Source organism: Ambystoma mexicanum, chromosome 5q, assembly GCF_040938575.1.
Source record: "Ambystoma mexicanum isolate Mex_15411 chromosome 5q, UKY_AmexF1_1, whole genome shotgun sequence".
NCBI lineage: Eukaryota > Metazoa > Chordata > Amphibia > Caudata > Ambystomatidae > Ambystoma > Ambystoma mexicanum.
Window position 1 is genome coordinate 412,484,788 of NC_090933.1, and position 20,542 is coordinate 412,505,329.

Consider the following 20,542-nt stretch of genomic DNA (forward strand, 5'->3'; position numbering starts at 1 on the left):
ACAGAAATTCCAAAACTGTGGAGATGGGACACAACAATGGTTGGTCCACCTGCTTTTGCCAGCAACCATAGCTTAGTCGATGGGGGTCTTGCTGAGAGCATTACTCCCAGAACCTCCTCTGAAAGATCCCAGTCCTTCTACCTCAACTTCTTAACATGCAGGCATGAAAGTTGAGACTGTATGTTTTAGGGCTATGTGCTGGTAATACCCTAGCTGTTGGAGCTGGTATGTGCCCATCCTTTCTGCTGATTCCACTAGTACTAACGAAATTGAAGCAGAGTGGCGCGACCATGATCTTCATTGCATCTGACTGGGTATGGAGGACCTGGTTCCCATTCGTCCTGGACATGCTGCTCCCAGGAAGATCCCTTGGAGGGAGGATCTACTAATGCAATAATGCGGCACAGTGCTTCACCCTTCGAGTTCTCTTGAGGAAACTACCAGGAGAAAAATATTTTGCACTTCTTATTCGAGCTAATTGCATACCGGTTGGTTTGGAGTCAGCCCGGGTGTTTCCCGAGTCTATACGGCCACAGCCAGGATCTCGCTCAGTGGATGTCTGCTGAGCAGTAGAAAGTGCGTCCTAACTTCATGGCTGCAAGCCACGCCCCCTGCTCTACAAAGAAGGTTCTGTGTTCTGAACGATGTGGGTTCATGAATGAGCCTTTCACTGGAGAACATGTTTAGTGGAGCTGTCCAGGCTTGTAGCTATGCTGCCAACCCCTTCCTGTTCACAGGCTTCCATAGTTTGTGAAAGTTCTCTATTTTGTTGCATGGTACCATGCCAAGTTACTACACATGAACAGTCAAGCGGTCATCAGAAATGCTTATTTCAAATGCCAGTTATGAACACACCTATACCGCTTTGACTACTAGCAAATATCACCTTCCTAATGCTGTTGTGCTGCTGCTGATAAGCCTTTCTCCTGTGTCTCGTTCATGCCTCTTAAAAATCATGCCATCGGGCATGCTATTGTTTAAAACTACCCACTTCTTGCTGTGGCTGTTGCTTGTAAGCGGTTTTCATACTCCTCTTTCCCATGCCTTTCAAGCTCTAGGTTCAGATATTGTTTATTAATTCCCCCTCTTCCTTCTCCCCTGTAAGGATGCAATAGCCGGATGTACTCTCATTGTGTAATTGCTGGTACAACCCAACCTCATGGAGCAGCATGGTGACGTGCTGGAGTCTACAGACTTTAGTTGCAGAGGCTGAAATACAAAAAGCATTTTGTTTCATGCCCTACTGATTTTGCAGCCAGAGTAGAAATGTGCCTGGATGTGGGAGGTGGGCGTCACAATTTTGGAACATGACTAAAAAAGGAATATGGGTCTATTTGTAAAACGATACTCCCATTCCATCGCAGTTTTTTGCAAGTTGATAAAACTGCATGCATACATTTGCCACTGCAAATCTCTCAATAAGAAAGGTACACTTTTTTAAAAACAAATTTGTGTAGTCTTTTTGCATTTACATACATTCAAATTGTGAAATCCGGACTCCTGCTTAAGCTTCCACAAATGCTTTGAGAATCTTACAATTAATCCAGACTTAGTACTGCTGCTGATAAACCTACATAATCTAAATACTCTGTTTATAAAGCAATACCAAATCGCAGTTCAGCATGGTTGAAACAAAAAATTGAAACTTTAGAGAAAAATGCTGCTGTCCTGTACAGTTGTGTTGGTCTGCATTTAGTCTTGTTGCAAAGAGAGGATAGATAAAGAAACCTCAGAAGTCAAGGTTGATCCACTGAATCTCTGATTTATATTCATGCTATATCTTTTCTCGGCAAGGATAACCATAGCTTCTACAATTGTTCCTCAGGGATTTGAAACTGGAAGGTGGACGGCAGCGGCATTCTTCAGGAGGTGTAGGTGCCAAAGAAACCATAATTGGTCTTGAAGGTGTAGAACTGGGGGCGAATGGAAAGGTAAGACTCTTGAGGAAGTTAACACAGTCTTTTATTCTGCGACTCTGTCTGGAAGAAAGATTTTGCAGGTTGAAGTAAAATAAGCATACTAATGCTCTAGATTAGGAACAGATGTATCCAAAATAGCCTTTGGTTTGCACAACCGTTGTTTGCTCAAGTATTATGTGTTCAATGGCAAGTACACCTTTCACATGTAGAACAAGAAAGCTATTGCTCCTAAGATCATGCAGAAATCCATGGGACATTAAAATTCAAAATTTTACATATCCTTTTCAGATGCCTTTCTGGATTCGGGGGGGTTGAGGGGGTGGGTGTGTGTGTGTGTGTTTTTTTTTTTCTTCATAGTGACTGCAGTTGCTCATAATGTCAATAAGGTAAAATCTTGGGTCCCGTATCCCAAAGAACATCAGCTGTATGTCTCGCACAAATGGAACCTTGAGAGGAACGTGTGGTGTATTTTTAGGCACTACGTGCATGGCCATTTCTGTCAGGTTGCTGGAGCAACTAAAGGAGTTAGTTACCTGGCACCATCCCAGAGAATGCTTTCCTCTCCCCATAATGAGAACATTGGGATCAGAGAAGGCTGGAAGCTAGAGGAACAAAGAAACTCTATTTCAATGGATTGACCTTTCCTGTTACTTAGTCAGGACATACCCAGACATAGTCTGGGCTCGCCCAGCAGGAACAAACCCATTAATTTCATGGGAGCCCCTTCCCTATTCCAAACGGAAAAGAGGCAAGAAAAAGGCGGCTACCCTACAGATGGTGATTCCCGACTGCATTGATTTCCACTATTAATGGAAAGAAATGGGCCATAAACCCAATGAAAGTAGGAGAACTTCTGCTACCTGACAAGCTGGGTGGCTCGTCTCCTGATATGTCTCCATACGATACAGCCAAAAAGGCCACTCCGCGTGTCAGCCCCTGGACAAGAGTTGTAACGTTTCAGAAGCCACGGAACCATGCTGCAAAGGAGCCAGACTAGGTATAAACTGAAAAGGTTGGTTGTGTTGCATCCATGTGATTGTGGCTCTGTTGGCAAGATTGTTGCATCATTGGATAACTTTGGAAGAGGAAGCAAAGGGGAGTGTACATATGGCCTTGTTTCCTACTAAATCTGGTATTTCCAGATCATGTTTTTGTTAGATCACAAATTAGTTGCTTTTGAGTTTGGAAGTTTTGGAATGAGAGTGGGGGATGGGTGGAAACATGGGTAGTTTTATAAAAACTAGCTGTGTTACTGAACCACTTAGGCTCTGGTCATATTGACAGCTGAGACTTATAGAGCAGGGTAAAATCTGAAATAATTGCTCAGCATCTCAACCCCCCCCCCCCCCCCCCCGAGAACATACAAATTGACACACTCTGTGTTTTGACTTGGAATGTACAGGGGCTGAACTCCCCCACATAAAGCAAGTTCATTGTAGAGAAAGTGTGTGATTCAGCTGCCTCCGAGTTTTTCCTATAGGAAACTAATCTGAACCCAGTCTTTGTGTTATAGTAGATGTTCATTTTTGTGTGAAATTCTCCACCTGTGAGTCCCCTAGCACTTTTTGCTGGACTCCTGGATTTTTGACCATTTTCCCAGAGTGAGTGGGAACCTTTTTCCACACTCATTCTTTTACTCTGCCTTTGGGAGCCTCTTTTAACCCTTTTTGGTATACCTTTTTGGAGTCATGCTTAACTCCACCTTTTAGGGCATCTACTATTTATTGTTGCAGCACACAGCACTTTCTGTGCAGTGTTGTTAGGAGCTCCTTGAACTTCCCTTTTTCTTTTCCTTGTGAAAACAGAGGTTTCCAAGGACAGGGGGACACGTTTTATCCTAATTGACTTTTATTTTGTGGGATCAGTAAACCCCAGTTTATGTGGAGTGCTAAGGGGACACAATATACCCCCTTTTCCACTTCTCCTGTAACTGCCTAGTTACAGTGACAAGTTCATCTGAATGGCTGGTGGCAGTGGATATTTACTACTGGGTTTTCGTGTACTTTCCTTGCAGGCTGTTGTCGTAGCTGCGGTAAGGGACACAGGGGTCACCATTAACCTAAAATGGTTGCTGTACTTTTATTTTCACCATTTCGTGATGTCTTGTGCTTTCTTGAGCCTTCTTCTGCCTACCTGGGTGGGGGAGGTCCTGCTATGTCTTTTGTCTTTGGCGGGCTTCCTTATGAAAGCCTGCCAAGGGTCTCTTGAGTGCCTGAAAGGACATGAAGTGTGGGAGGACACTGAAACTCCCCTGGTCTTTGTCCTGCAGTGTGTCTGCCTGAAACAAGTTCGAATTGGGAGTTTGGATGTCCTTTGTGGACAAGCCACCCGCCTTGCCTGAATTAATGAATGCCCGGTATGGGTGGATTCAGCCGGTGTCCTGCATAAAAAGCGAGGGTCCTGGAGCTGAAACAGAGAGTCGACCACTGAAAGAAGAATCCGAAAGACGACGTCTGCAGCCACCTCCAGCGACCACCAGACCGGATGGCTTCCTTCCTTGGACTGATGGGCCTAACCAGTATCAAGACTAATTGCATTTTGAGCCATTCCACGAAGAACTGCAATTGTCCCGGTCTGCAATCACCCAATACCCTGAGACATGGGCCAACTTGCTGTGCATCGTCTTCCGAAGTGCGGTTTTGGCTCAAACCTTGTTGGCATCCATGTGGGACTACAGTGACTTTTTTCCGGATCCTAGACATCTTCTCAACCAAGTCTGAGACCGAGAAACGGAGGGAAGACTGCCGGATGACAACCATTGATGAACCGAGCCCTGTGTCGAGTCCCAACAAGCCGGTATCGTGAAGATCGTCTGCTTGGTGTCTCATTGCAAGAAGGTGACCGTCTGCTCTTGCCAAAAGCTCCTTCTTCAGCCACCAGGACAAGAACTCCAAACCAGAGCCTGCTGATGTCTCACCTTGGGGATCCGCCAGTGATGTTGCTTTCTTCTTCACAAGAGCTACTGTCCTGCTCCTAGGTACTTACCTGGGTGCTTGCTGTGTTGCTTCGTGCTCCTCCTGAGCTTCCTGAGACAAATTGGGTTGGACAAAACAATCTTGTTCTCCCTGACATTAGGACATTGGTCCTTGGGGCTACAATCCTCCAGGGGTCTACCTAACCTCCCTGAACCCTTCTTTTACCAACAACTTTACCTACCTACAATATAGAAGAATCTTCTCAACATTACATTTTTACAGTGTTTGTCTTCCTTTGTTCTTCTGCCCATGGGCCCTGGGCCCCCAGTGCCTAATCTGACTTTGAAACTCTCGTCCCCAGATAGGGTTGAACTTCCTAAGACTAGGCTGCTGTAAATAGGTATTGCCCGTATCAGTGTTGCTGCTGCATTGAATGTTGGTTTGGGGACTGGTTTGCTAACCTTAAGCTACTCTCACTACTTACCTGTGTTCCATCTGAGGTCTACTACTAAAACTGAGTATTGAATGCAAACATCCTACTGTATGTATGTATAACTGTTTACCTACCTAAAGCCTATTATTGTGTTGAGTGTTGCCTTAGAGTATATAATAAATAATCATATTATTATAAAACTACAATGTGTAAGTGTTTCCTTAACTGAAAGTGTGTCCTGAGATCTTCGTACTTACCTACAACCCTCCTCCCTCCTAAACTAACCCTGGCTGCTCGACCATAGCTACCAAACATTTTGGGTAGTTCAAGCCAAACCCTGGCCTGGTGGATTTCTTGGCCTGGTGGCCTTCAGTCTTCTAGCTCCAACTCTCTTCAGATCAGAGGCTTTTCAAAGCAGAGAATGGGGGTAGGTCTCTTTCTCTTCCGCCAGTTCCTCCCCCTGGAGTGACCTCCCTGCCCTTCTCAGACTTGAGCCGGATCGCCTTAAGTTCTGTAATCTTCTCAAGACCCTCCTTTTCTCTTCCTCCTTCCCTCTGCCCCTCTACTGCTAATGTCCCCCTCTACCTCATTTTGACTGGCTGCTTGGTTCTTCAGCTTCATACAGGGCACCAGGCCCTCCTCCACCAGTCTACCCCAGCACTTGGTCTCCCCTGACCCTCCCCCCTAATCTGCACTTGCCCTACCGGGCTCCCTCCTCCTGCACTAGCCTGGCTGGGCCTGCACCCCGATTGAGTCCATCCTGTCCCATCCTGGCACTTCACATGTGAACCTTCCTTCCCCTTCACTCTCAGCATTCCCCCGGCACTTGTCCACCTGGCCTTCTCTTGGCACTCGCCAAGCCCAATGGCCCTCTCCTCCTTATCCCCCCAAGCAATTGCGCGCTCGCACTTCCTTTCCCTCCTAGCATTAGCGGTTCCCGCTTAGAACGGCGCCCCCCTCCCAATCCCTATGCACTTCTTGTTACTGCACTTCTATGACATAAATGATACAAGGCCTAGTAGGATATTTTTAGTTTTTCTTCATCCCTGCCCCTCTTCCCAGCACTCCTCTTGTCTTGTATCATTCTGAAACACCATTTGCTGTATAGGTGCATTATAAATACCCAATAAATAAACCACATTATAAATACCCAATAAATAAACCTAAGAGTTTGAGCACTGTACATCCGGATTGAGTCTTCTGAAGTCCTACCACAGGCAGACTTTTGTAAAACTGCCTAACAATGAGCATGAACTATTTCACAAGCACTTCACACATCAGTTTTTTGCATCATGGGGGCAGCAGGGAAGAAAAGGAGTGACAATGTGCTTGGCCAAGAATACCCCCCCTGTAAAAATATAGACCTTACAGGATCCCTAGGGGGGATTTATATGCGTTAAGGGATATCTGTTGGGTCATACTTTGACTTTGATATCCCTTTATGCCCCTAACAAACAAGACCAATTCCTAGCAAGTTTTCTACCCAATGCTGCTGCCTTTTTAGAGGTGCAGGTAATCTGGGGGGGATTTTAATCTGGTTCCCAACCAAGACCTGAGACAATGCCACCTACAAGGGTAGACTATTCAAAACACCCTTTCCTGCACCAGATTACTAAGGGAAAGGGAGTGTATTGATATTTGTGAAAAACAGTAACCCAGATTACACCGAATATTCTCATATTCATAGGAGACTTTCTAGGATAGGCTTGGTTCTGGTGACTTCATCCCTGATTCGTTGCATCACTGAAGCTCATATCGAGTCCTATCCGATCATGCCCTGGTGAAAATATTATTAGTTATATGCTTGTCCCACCACATAGAGCCCTACATAGGTGTTTTGATCCTATCCTGAAAGATCTGGTCATTTGCCAAGAAATCGAACTAGGCATAACCAATTATTTTAAAGTAAATCTGATGGGGGGGGGATTGTTCGATGACTCTCGTGTAGGATGCCATGTAAGTGGGGGAATCATAAATCGCATGGCAGCAGGCATCATACACGAACGTTTGCACTTTAAATGTGGTACAATTGGAGGAAGAGGTGAGAATACCAGAAAGGGGAACACAAGCACAGTGCCTCTTTGAAGTCCATGCAAAACGTATGGATTGCCATGGCCAAACTTCAGACCCATTTAACCGAAAAGACATTCCAAGCTATCCTCAAAATCAAACAATTTTACTATATGAGATGGAGGAAAGCAAATCACATTCTGGCATATGAATTATCTAGGTTTAAAACTCTAGATAATTACCTAGGCCTAAACGGCGATACAGGGATTGTGCCTTACAAGGAAAGTAAAAAGCTGAATTAATTCAACAATACTTTGCCCTCTTATGACTAACACTTAAATAAACATGGAAGGTCACCTGAAATATAAATCGCTTTAGTGGCTCTACTCTGCCTATCTTGAACTACTAGGCAAGATCTAGCTACTCCGATTCAGGAGGATAAGGTTGAAGACTATTCCATCTCTTAAAGATAAGATCCCTGGCATAGATTCCTCTTTGTTCCGCCATTGACAAAACTGTTCAACACATTTCTTTCTACAGAAATGATAACTCCATCTATGGAGGAATCCTGCTCTGCTCTGCTCTTGAAACCTAACAAAGACCCAATGAAATGTGAATCTTCTAGGCCAATCCCGATAATTAATAATGTTGCAAAAATCTATTCTAGAATATTGGCTAATTGACTAATGAAAGAAACTCCTTAATTTAGTCAATGCAGAGCAAACTGGATTCATAGTCAATAGGAACACCCACAACATCAGGGGACCTCTCAATTTAATTGAACTAGGCAAAAGGGAGGGAATGGAAATGGGAATTATATTTCTTGATGCCATAAAACCTTTAAAAAGATTGATTGGAACGTTATACTCGTACTCCTAGGCGCCTATCATTTTGGCCCGACTTTCACAGGCCTGACCATCGGAAATTATCATACCCAGTACACCAAAATTAATGTAAAGGGCAAGTATATCCAAAAGATACAAATCTCTAGAGGGACGTCACTGCGATGACGCCTGTCGCCTCTAATTTTTGCTCTATCCATGGAACCCCTTGCCTGGAAAATTAGAGAACATTAGTTTATTAAGGGAATAGATTTAGATGGGGACAGTTCTAAAGTTGCTCTCTATGCCGACGACTTGATGGTTACCATTACAGCAGTACCTACCTGTGAGATGTGGGAAGGACGACAGGAACCGTTTGTAGGTTTACTCTTTTTATTCACAGAAGCCGAGTATGAGAGTTCCTCTCTCCTTGTTCACTTTCGTCTTCACTCCAACACAGTCTGTTTAACTTCTCTTAGGGTCGGCTTTCTTCAGCTTGTCCCTTACTAAGCTTCTTCAGGTTCAGCTTCCCCTGGCACCTAAGATCTTTCTCTTAGAGCTTGGTTGGTGGTAGGCATTGTGGGTCTCGAATCCTGGCCTTCATTACGCCAAGGTTCCTCCTCCAGCACGTCAAGCAGAAAGCGATAATCATCTTTTCTCCCATAGTTCCCACAGTCCCTTCCCCCTGACATTGAATGGCTGAGACATTTCCCCCGACTGAGTCACCCCCTCTCGTGGTGTTGTTCGATCCCTGTTGTTCCTGGTAAACTGTGTGTGTCGAGGGAAGCCCTGCCACTCTGTGTCTGCCATGCACCTCTTATCCAGAACACCGCCCTGGCGCACTCATAGGCTGCTGCCCCCAACCCAGGACTCTCCTGTGATTATCAGACCCCACAGGGCCTGCTGTGTCTGGCGAAGTGTGTCCTGCAGGTCCGTGGCCTTCCTGAAAGGGGCCCCTAGGCGAGTCACCACACACGATAGATACGCCAGACACGAGGTTGTATTCCCAAAGCTAGGGTTTATTGCAAAGCAAAAGTCTCAGTTGGCCAACTCAGTCTCACGCCCCGCGACGTGTATCTCTAGACCTCGAGGGACGCAAGAGAGTGAATTACGTACATCAGTTACATATATACAAAATGCATATCAAACAATCAGCTATGAAATGTTTAACACCCCCCTTTTATTGGGTTTCTTTGAACTTGGTGTGATGATGGACATCTCCGACAACTATGACATCTTCAAACATCTGTTCTAGTAACAATTTGCAATTTGTGAGTGCGGAGGCATCTTTCAGTTGTTGAATAGAACACAGCGCTTCTGTTCTTGGAAGCGAGCTACATACAGGGGGGAAGAGTTGCATTCCAAACCTTGCTATCTATTAGGTGCTATTTGTGTCCTGGGAGCCGACACGCTCTAGCGGGCTCAGCAAAGGGGGGCCGTAAGAAAAGCATAATCCAAGCCTTTAGCTGTATTATTCTAACATATTCTACCATATAACGAGACTGGCTGGCAGCTGCAAAATGATCCTGCAACTCTGCTTCAAGACTACATTCGGGAGGGAGCCGGGCATTCTTCCTGGCGCTGCCTATGTTTGTGTTTCAACGAACTCTTGTTATCCTCACGGCCCTGCGGCCTTGTCCTTTTTACGTAGAAACAACAATGTTTTACAGTCGAGCAGTGTAAGCGGAAAATATACTGCGAAGCAATAGGAACAGAAAGCAATGAGCAATGGTTAGAAAACAAAATGGCGATTCTTGTTACATCAAAATGGCCGTTCATTGGCAAACTCGAAAACCTATATTCTGTCATATCGTGCATGAGACGGTCGGCCCACGGCCACCAAAATACATTTGCGGTCACAAAGTAGAGGTATCCGTTTTTCTAGACTGACAAACCCTTCTTTGGCCGTATGCCAAACGTCTCATGTATTTATTGCAACCTCCTCTAGTGATGATGAGTCTGAAGTACTTATGTCTGAATTTTGCATGCTATCGTAAACATCATCGTCTTCATCAATATCTATTGCCATCAACTCTTTTACTGCTCTCATCTCATTTTGGTCTTGGTCAGTTCGACCATGAGGTTGTTTTTTCTTTGTCATCATATACATACATCCTTCCGTACATCCCTCAGTTACCTGAGCGCAAACTATTGGTAGACAATGTATGCAACAACAGCACGTTAGGAATATTCCAAACACCACTACTAATATTGAGATCAACTTCCATCCCCAAGAACGTAGTATGACCCAAAACCAATATCCTATTCCCCAGCTCCCTTCTCCAGTAGGGAGTTCAGAGCTTAGGACATGCATTTTCTTTATTGCTCCAAAGATCGTAGGGGAATAGTCATCGACATAAACGCAACACGCTGATCCCACTATTTTGCAAATTCCCCCATGATCAACCAGGATCACATCGAGAGCCATTCTATTTTGCAGCGTCATTAACCTGTTTCCTCTTTCTTCCAACGTCATGTTAAATAGTATATCTGTTGTTGTGTTTATGGTATTTTTTAGGATTCTGGACAGCTGCCTTATATTATAGGAGTTCACTATCTGCCCTAAGAATGGAATGAATGATTTTGCTACATCAGTTGCTATTAAAACACCCTAGTCAGTCCTTTTGACTCTAGTTCTGGATAGCCTGGCCATGTCTGCTGTTTCTAAGAGGAATACTCCTGGGACCAGTAGACCTAGGTAACATGTACCGCCCCAGTTTCTGGGCAACCAAGGATATGCTTTCTCTCCACATATAAAATAAACTGGATCACCTACATATACTGGTTCTATTTCCCATTTTAATACCACTGTATTCATGCATCCAGTGTATGTTCCGACTGAAAAAGAGCCTTTCTTTTTTAGACAAAAAGGGACAGTTCTTGGGCTATAATTCACCGTGTAAGATGGGGGGATTGCGTCTTTGTCCCCTTCTGTTCTTACACGAAACGTCATTACAGATGTCTTTTCTGGTGGGGACAATCTATCTCGTCTATTTTGTCGTGTTATCTTTCGTGCCCCTTTCTCGTGGGCTCTGGGGCTATTACTTGTGCTTTATGGAAAATGGAACAACCCACAGGCTTCATTATCTCCTCAAACTCATTCATGTTGGTTCTGTCTAATTGACCTGTACTACTCTCATTCCATTTCCCATAAAACATCGCACCTAAAGATGCACTACATGCAGAACTTAATGCTAGTGGCTGTACATACCACCCTATTCCTTTCCCAGCATGCTGTGATAAATGGGCACATACCCAGCAATTTGTTTTCTTCAGAATTGCATGTGTCATATTCATGATCAATAGCAATGTATTATTCCCAAAACCTTCCCTGTGTCTTTCTTCCATTGGGGGCAGGGTATAGGTAATCACCTGAACCGGGCTTTCAGTAATGGATATATTAATTATTGGTAAAAACATTTCTAATGGGTGTATCGCTTCCACATACCATAATATAAGGGCTGTCGATATTGGTGCTACCACGCTCATAAAGCACATTATTATTGTCAGTGCCAGCATACAATTCGTTTTACCATGTGTTTTTCTTAAGCTTACAGTCTTTATAATTGACTCATTCTCAGCAGTGGCGGCGCAGGAGGAGGCTGGAACTGGTCCCGGCATGTTTCTCGTCGTCCGTCTTCTTCCTTATTACAGTTCGTCGTGGATATCTCTCTTCGTCGCGCTTGCTCTGGTGTCAATAAGTTCAACGGAATTGTCACAGTTCATTTCTGCCTGTCCTTATTAGCCTGGATTTGTTTATTCATTTTTAGGCATGATCACTTGTCCTTTCTCATACTGCTCAGCGGACCTTTGATCAGTTATCTTATTGCCTTAGTACCATGTGCGCCCAGCTTGTCCGTTCTGGTTCCTGACACATGTACTTTTAATCAGTTATCTCATTACCTTCGTACCATGTGCACCCAGCTTGTCCGCTCTGGTTCCTGACACATGTACTTTTATGATCGCACCGAGGAGCCGCCAGTCTTGAATTGTCCGACTTGCACAATTCTCACGCTTCTCTCCTCTACACCTCTAGTTCCTTCTCTGTCCATGAGCTGAACCAGAGGTTGACATAAACATCAAAAAAGAAATGCGGATCACTTTTCTTTCAAGGCCGCAAGTTGTATCGCCTTACTCCTGGTATCGTGTGATCCGTGAATAGTGCCGGCGCACTTCCAGATTCAGGCTCAAAGTGAGCTTGTGGCGCTACTGCAGGTGCTGGTGTGCGCCGCGCCAATGATGCAGATCCGTTCTTTGGCGTGTTGGCAAGTGCTGGTGGGCACCAAAGGGGTACACGATTTGTTTCTGCTGGTATTTGCAAGGCAGATTTCGTGTCGGACAGCAGTGATGTCGATTCTGCAGGGCAACGTTGGGGCACTCTTTGCCCTTCCCCCTCTTTGGCAATCATCTCAGGCTCTGTTTCGAGTTTCATTTCTCGTTTTGGCAGATTTGGTGGCTGTTTACTGGCAACAGTTTCTTCCGTTATTGGGACCGCTGTCTCTTTCCGGTCATCAGTGTCAGGCAAGTCTTTCAGTGAAGTTGGAATCTTCTTGGCATGGGTGGCATGGATCCACAACTTCCTTCCATCCACCCGTATTGCCGTCTGCGTCACCAAGAGTACTTGATAAGGCCCGCGCCACCTGGGTGCTAATGATGACTTTCGTTCAAAACATTTTAGCAGCACCCAGTCGCCTGGCTCCAGCGTGTGCCCCGGACCGGTGTATCTCACTGGTAATGCCTCCTGCACCTGCTGATGAATCAAACGCAATTTCTGCATTAAAAGGCCACAATAAGTACTAAGCACAGGATGTTCTACCTCACTAAGTCGTTTTAGCTGTGGTCCGCACCATACATTTGCCGGCCTCCCCATTACGATCTCGTACGGGGAGAGCCCAGTTTTAGCCTGCACAGACGTACGCATGCATAATAGTGCTATTGGTAATGCATCCACCCAACTCAACTTGCTTCCCGCACAAATCTTGCTAATCTTTGATTTAAGAATCCCGTTGTGCCTTTCCACAAGACCGGCAGAACTCGGATGCCTTGAACTATGGAATCTCTTATCAATCTGAAGACCAGCACATATCTGTAATACCACTGCGCCCACAAAATGTGGTCCATTATCGGACCATAGGACACGGGGCAAGCCAAATCTGGAAAAGTACTCCTTAAGCATTACTTTTGCCGTGCTCATTGCTGTGCAGTCCTTCAAGGGATATGCCTCCACCCAATTACTGAATGCACAGATCACCACCAAGACGTATTTTAAGTTTTGGCATCTCTCCATCTCCATGAAATCAAAATGGATCACCTCAAGTGGCATAGAGGGCGGGCCAAAACTGCCTGTTGGAGTCACTGTTCCCTTTCCTACATTGTGTTGCAAACATGTGATATAGTTCTGCACCAACCTCTCTGCATTCTTTTTTATGTTTACATTCTGCCATACTGTAGAAAGGTGCTGTATTATCTTTTTCGCACAGATGTGAGTAGGGCTGTGGGCCATTGTGACCATTGCAGTCACATACGAATTTGGCAACATCCAGTTTCTAGTTCCCTTGTCTACCCAACAACCCTCCAGATCCAACTCGGCAGATCCCTCTGCCCACCCCTGTATTTCATCGGCCGTAGCTTCGGCCTGCATTTCTTTGACAGTGGCAACTCCATTTTTTATCATACAGGGTACTTCCTCTGTCTGAACCGTCATCATTTTGGTATTTAAATCAGTGGCAGTTTGTTTCGCAATTCTGTCTGCAAACGCGTTTCCCTCTCCTACTTTGCATGTTACCTTTTTGTGTGCCTCGCATTTCACTATTGCTAGCCACTTTGGAAGCGTGAGTGCAGACAGCAATCGTACAATCAAAGGGCCATGTTGAATTCTGGTGCCATGTGATGTCAAAAACCCTCTCTCAGCCCAGTGTCGACCAAAGTTATGAACCACTCCAAAAGCATACTGGCTATCAGTACATATATTCACATTCAAATTGTCAGAAATCTCGTAGGCTCTGGTTAATCCTATTATCTCTGTGGCCTGTGCCGAATTGTAGGGAATTATTTTGCTTTCTACAACGCTCTCTAGGTTAGTGATAGCATATGCGGCAGTTGTCGTGCCATCTGGTAATTTAAAACATGAGCCGTCACAAAATAACTCTCCATCTGGCTCTTTCTGTGGGGTATCACTTAAATCAACTCTCCCCTTGGTTTCTTCCTCAGTGACCATTAAGCAATCATTAGGGAGTGATTCATCCTTCCCAATTTCTTTTATGGTTGGTGGCATTAATTCTGCAGGATTCAACGCGCTACACCTCATAATTTGGATATGGGGCGCGAACAAGATAATCTCATATCTTGTCAATCTAGCAGAGGTGACGTGTTGCGTCTGTGTCCTATTTAATAGAACGTCTATGGCATGTGGCACCATCAAAATTAAAGTGTGCCCCAATACCATCCCTTCCGTTTGTTTCACTGACGCAGCAGCCGCCGCGACAGGTCGCAAACATTGTGGTAGTGCGCACGCTACAGGGTCCAGCGCAGAAGAGAAGAAAAATAGCCGCATGGCCTATTTCTTCCGCCTTGTTCCTGTGTCAAAACCGCCAATGCACATCCTTCACTTTCACACACACATAGTCTAAAAATGTTCTCATAATTCGGCGTACCCAAAACTGGAGCCGAGCATAATGCAGTTTTCAATCCATCAAATGCTTTCTGACATTCCTCATTCCACTGCAAAGGCATAACCGCATCCTTTCTAGTCAAATTCACCAACGGCTTCACAATTAACGCAAAATTACCAATCCATTGTCGGCAATATGAAGCCATGCCTATAATGGCTCTGACTCCTTTTTGTGTCTTTGAAATAGGCATACAAGAAATACTTTCTATCCGTTCTGGCGTTAATCTTCTCCCTCCTTTCGAAAGTAGGTAGCCCAAATAGGCCACCTCCTTTCGATTATATTGGAATTTCTTCAAACTAGCTTTATGGCCATGTGCCGCTAGATGTGACAGTAGTAATACAGTGCTTTCTTTACAAATCTCCTCTGTGTCTGCAGCTAGCAATAGATCGTCTATGTATTGCAAGAGTTCACAACCCACTGGTAATTCCAGCATGTCTAACTGCTCTACTGTAAATACTTGGACTTTCTGTGTAACCTTGCGGAATCCGCGTAAATGTAAATGATCGTCCTCCTAATGTGAACGCGAACAAATATCTGCTGCCCTTGTCCACTGGAATACTGAAGAACGCGTTTTTCAAATCCACTACACTAAAATATTCTGCTGAAACAGGTATCATTGTCAATATTGTAGTGACATCTGGCACTAGAGGAAATTGTGGATCTACTACCTTGTTTAATGCGCGCAAATCAATTATAAAACGGTATGGTACCTCATTGCCTCCTTTTTTATAAACTGGAAGAATCGGGCTGTTGCATGTACTGCCTGTAATTTCCTCGATTACCCCTAATTTCACCAAATCTGTAACAATACTCTTCAATCCTTTCTCACCTTCAGCCGAAATTCTGTATTGGGGTTTTCGCGGTAGGGTAACACCTTCTTTCAAAATGATCTTTACTGGCTCTATCTTTAAGCATCCTACATCATTGTCATTAATTGCCCATACACAGGTTGGTACTTTACTTAGTTCCCCTGGTAAAGTTTCGGACATGAATTCAGACACGGCGGCATCGTGTAGCCAAATCGTTAGGAACACTCCGTCTGCCGTGCAATGTATAACGGAACCTAATTTTTTCAACAAATTTAATCCCAACAAGTTCTCCCCACAATTTTCTGCTAAAAGGAAAGGACAATGTTCAGTAAATGGTCCTATTGTAACTGGGACTGGTTTGGACACTGGATTTATGACTGGTGTACCTGCGAACCCTACGGAAACATTCTTTTGCCCTGACACTGGTATATCCGGAACCAAGTGGTGGTCTATTGAACACTTCTGCGCTCCTGTATCTACAAGAAAGCGGTGCTCCTCATTCCCGACTCTCGTTTCTACGTAGGGTCCTCTCTGATTCACGGGAATAGACACTGGTTCCGACCCCTGTCCTGGGCTGTCCTATTGGGGGAATAACACATCGTCCGATATGTAATCATTACTGTTACTGTAATACGTGTTTGGCTGTGTATCGAAAACGTTCCCACTCTTTCCTCTATTTCCCCCACTCTGGTTTCCATATTGTTGATTTTGCTGTCCCTGACTCTGGTTTGGGGCATTTTGGTTTTGGCCTTGGTTTTGATTACCTCCGTTATTGTGATGCTGCTGCATACTATTCCTATTTGGTCCATTCGCTCCTGGGTGTCCTCTATGCTGTCTACTCTGACCATACCCATTTCTATTCTGTAGATGCGGACATTGCGCTCGCCAATGTCCTTCCTCTTTACAATATGCACACTGATTTGGTCCCACTGTTCCCCTATGCATATTCGAATTACTCCTTCCTTGTGCATTCCCTCTCCCCACATTATGTCCTACTACTTGCTGCAGTAGTACCCGTGTTCTCAATAGACATTCTTTCAAGTCTGCCCCCATCTGCAACGATAATTTGTCCACCATCTCCTTCTGCTTCGGTGATGGTAACTGCTGCTGTTTATTATGTGACCCCTTTTTCCCCTTCCGATGTCTCCCGATATCCTTACTCCTGTACCCAGGTATAGTAAACATTTCGACATAATCATTATCTAATTCATCTCCAAGTTCAAAAAGTCCATATATATGTTCTCTCACTTCTTCATCCCTCTCCCTACAACGTGCTAATGCATTCAAATCTAACAATCGCTGCAGTGGTAATTTCCCAATTAACTGTTTCCATTTCTCCACCAAATATTCACCCATGCATTCCAACACTACCTGTCTTTCGTTGCTTCTTCGGAAGTCATACATCGAAGCCAATGTTGCCGTCCCATCATTTCCGCCTATATACATCTCTGCCTGTTGCTGCAATTCCACCTCCCTTTCTTTGCTGATTGCACTGCGAGTTACCCTCGTGCATCCCCGTTGGTCAATCCCACCTCTTGCCCCGTGGTTTCAACTTCAACCCCGGGAGGAACGGACGGTACCGAGTCTGTATCTGAGGCGGGAGGTGCGGATGGGACAATGGGAACAGGGAGTGTCTGTTGTGGACCTGGTTGGCTAATAGGAAGTGTTACGTGCGCGGTCTGTGGCTGTGGGAGGTCTTGAGCTACAGGAGGGGGAGCTTGGGCTACGGGCGGGGTCTGGGCATTAACTACTGACGTGTCTGGCCTCACTTCTGATCTTGGGCCTTGTTTTGTATGGGTCAATATATTTTCTATTAATTCATCTGCTATGTGTAATTCCCGTTGTGGATATATCTTTTCTATATTCAACTGGTCTCGCCTACCTGCCCTTCTTAGACTCTCAGTCCACTCCTCCTCTTCTTTCTCTTCCGCTACTTCACCTTTCGATTTATGCCTGCGCGCATGCTTCGCTCTGCTTTTAAATCGGAGCATTGCTTCCTTTCTCCAGTCTTTAATAGTCTCAAATGCTGCAGGACGCGCTTTCTTTCTTATCAACACCCTTTCCAGGTTGTCTATCCTCGCTATCTCAAAACTACCATTAATCGGCCACTGATAGTCTTGTTGCTTTCTGGTTTGCCTATGCCAAGTCTTACAGAATATTATCGCACCCACTCCATACTTCACATACATCTCATACGCCGGCGTTCCCCCAGGTGGTACAATTTGGCCATCTTCCAAAGATTGTCTACCACAGCGGAAAAACCCTGCTAAGGTGGACAATACCCCAGGCATGTTTCAACCTTCCCCCTGGTTAATCAACCTTACCTAGGGCGTTTGATTTTGCAAAGTCAACTCTCAACCAATATCAGGATTACTTTGAATCGGGGACTGACTCACCTGATAGATCAAGTCGTCTGTATACTGACGCACCAAATGACGTTGTGTCTGCGTTTCTTGGCTTCCGCCTCGTTTTGGGACCCTGCCTCCTCGTTCTCTAGCCAGGCACGTCGATCAGGGATCAGATATGTGCAGATCTGCAAAGGAGTCTCATCACTTTTACAGGGCGCCCCGAACACCTCTTAATCCCGGCTCGAGCGTCCCGTCCTCACCATTCTCTGCCTTACTCAATTACAACGTTATGCGATGGAACAAGTGGGGGAGGGTCCCTATTCGGGCGCCATCTTGAAAGGGGCCCCTAGGAGTCCCTAACATCTATGGAAACAAGGCGAGTCACCACACACGATAGATACGCCAGACACGAGGTTGTATTCCCAAAGCTAGGGTTTATTGCAAAGCAAAAGTCTCAGTTGGCCAACTCGGTCTCACGCCCCGCGACGTGTATCTCTAGACCTCGAGGGACGCAAGAGAGTGAATTACGTACATCAGTTACATACATACAAAATGCATATCAAACAATCAGCTATGACATGTTTAACACCCTCCTTTTATTGGGTTTCTTTGAACTTGGTGTGATGATGGACATCTCCGACAACTATGACACCTTCAAACATTTATTCTAGTAACAATTTGCAATTTGTGAGTGCGGAGGCATCTTTCAGTTGTTAAATAGAACACAGCGCTTCTGTTCTTGGAAGCGAGCTACATACAGGGGGGAAGAGTTGCATTCCAAACCTTGCTATCTATTGGGTGCTATTCGTGTCATGGTAGGCCGACACGCTCTAGCGGGCTCAGCAAAGGGGGGCCGTAAGAAAAGCATAATCCAAGCCTTTAGCTGTATTATTCTAACATATTCTACCATATAACGAGAATGGCTGGCACCTGCAAAATGATTAAATGCCCTGCAGCTCTGCTTCAAGGCTACATTCGGGAGGGAGCCGGGCATTCTTCTTGGCGCTGATTACGTTTGTGTTTCAACGAACTCTTGTTATACTCGCGGCCCTGCGGCCTTGTCCTTTTTACGTACAGACAACAATGTTTTACAGTCGAGCAGTGTAAGCGGAAAATATACTGCAAAGCAATAGGAACAGAAAAAGGGAGGGAATGGAAATGGGAATTATATTTCTTGGTGCCGTAAAACCTTTAACAAGATTGATTGGAACGTTATACTCGTACTCCTAGGCGCCTATAATTTTGTCCCAACTTTCACAGGCCTGACCATCGGAAATTATCATACCCAGTACACCAAAATTAATGTAAAGGGCAAGTATATCCAAAAGATACTAATCTCTAGAGGGACGTCACTGCGATGTCGCCTCTAATCTTTGCTCTATCCATGGAACCCCTTGCCTGGAAAATTAGAGAACATTAGTTTATTAAGGGAATAGATTTAGATGGGGACAGTTCTAAAGTTGCTCTCTATGCCGACGACTTGATCGTTACCATTACAGCAGTACCTACCTGTGAGATGTGGGAAGGACGACAGGAGCCGTTTGTAGGTTTACTCTGTTTATTCACAGAAGCCGAGTATGAGAGTTCCTCTCTCCTTGTTCACCTTCGTCTTCACTCCAACGCAGTCCGTTTAACTTCTCTTAGGGTCGGCTTTCTTCAGCTTGTCCCTTACTAAGCTTCTTCAGGTTCGGCTTCCCCTGGCACCTAAGCTCTTTCTCTTAGAGCTTGGTTGGTGGTAGGCATTGTGGGTCTCGAATCCTGGCCTTCATTACGCCAAGGTTCCTCCTCCAGCAAGTCAAGCAGAAAGCGATAATCATCTTTTCTCCCATAGTTCCCACAGTCCCTTCCCCCTAACATTGAATGGCTGAGACATTTCCCCCGACCAAGTCACCCCCTCTCGTGGTGTTGTTCGATCCCTGTTGTTGCTGGTAAGCTGTGTGTGTCGAGGGAAGCCCTGCCACTCTATGCCACTCTGATGCCATGCTCCTCTTATCCAGAATACCGCCCTGGCAAGCTCATAGGGTGCTGCCCCAACCCAGGACTTGCTTGTGATTATCAGACCGCACAGGGCCTGCTGTGTCCGGCGAAGAGTGTTCTGCAGGTCCGTGGCCTTCCCAGGTGCCTCCTGACATTGGGGACTGTGCACCGTCCTCCCTCCCACTATATTGCAGGTAAGCGTGGGGTTTCTACTGCCATCCTGTGTCGCCCCACCACAAATCCCCCTCCCCATACCCTGACGATCGAACAGGGATTAAGAACGTAACAGGAAATCGGCCTGAACCAAGAACCTCCCGGGCAAGTGGGTAGCCGTGAAGGAAAAAGGATGCAGGGCCAGAACCCAACATAGCATCCGTTGGTTTGTGTCCTTGTACCGAGAGAGCGACACCAAAGGGGCATGGTCTGACACGGTGAAGTGGCATCCCAACAAATAATAATGCAGTGTTTCAATGGCATTTGACAATGATACATTCCTTCAATGGATTGCTGTTCTCCCGCAGATTCCTCCTCTTGATAGATATCCATCAAGATGAGTAATCTGCAGGAGAAGAATCCATAGAAAGATCATTATGGTAATTTATTTCTCCTTCTCGATGGTGGCGTAGTTGGCTTCATGAG

General features: G+C 45.3%; 1 protein-coding gene across 1 annotated transcript in view; it reads left to right on the plus strand.

The window, feature by feature from the left end:
- The window catches only part of CABLES1 (Cdk5 and Abl enzyme substrate 1), a 782,082-nt gene that overhangs the window by 354,275 nt on the left and 407,265 nt on the right, over positions 1-20,542 (plus strand). The window contains exon 5 of the mRNA XM_069620896.1: positions 1,826-1,931. Within this exon, the coding sequence (XP_069476997.1) occupies positions 1,826-1,931 (106 nt within the window). The remainder of the gene's footprint in view (positions 1-1,825; positions 1,932-20,542) is intronic.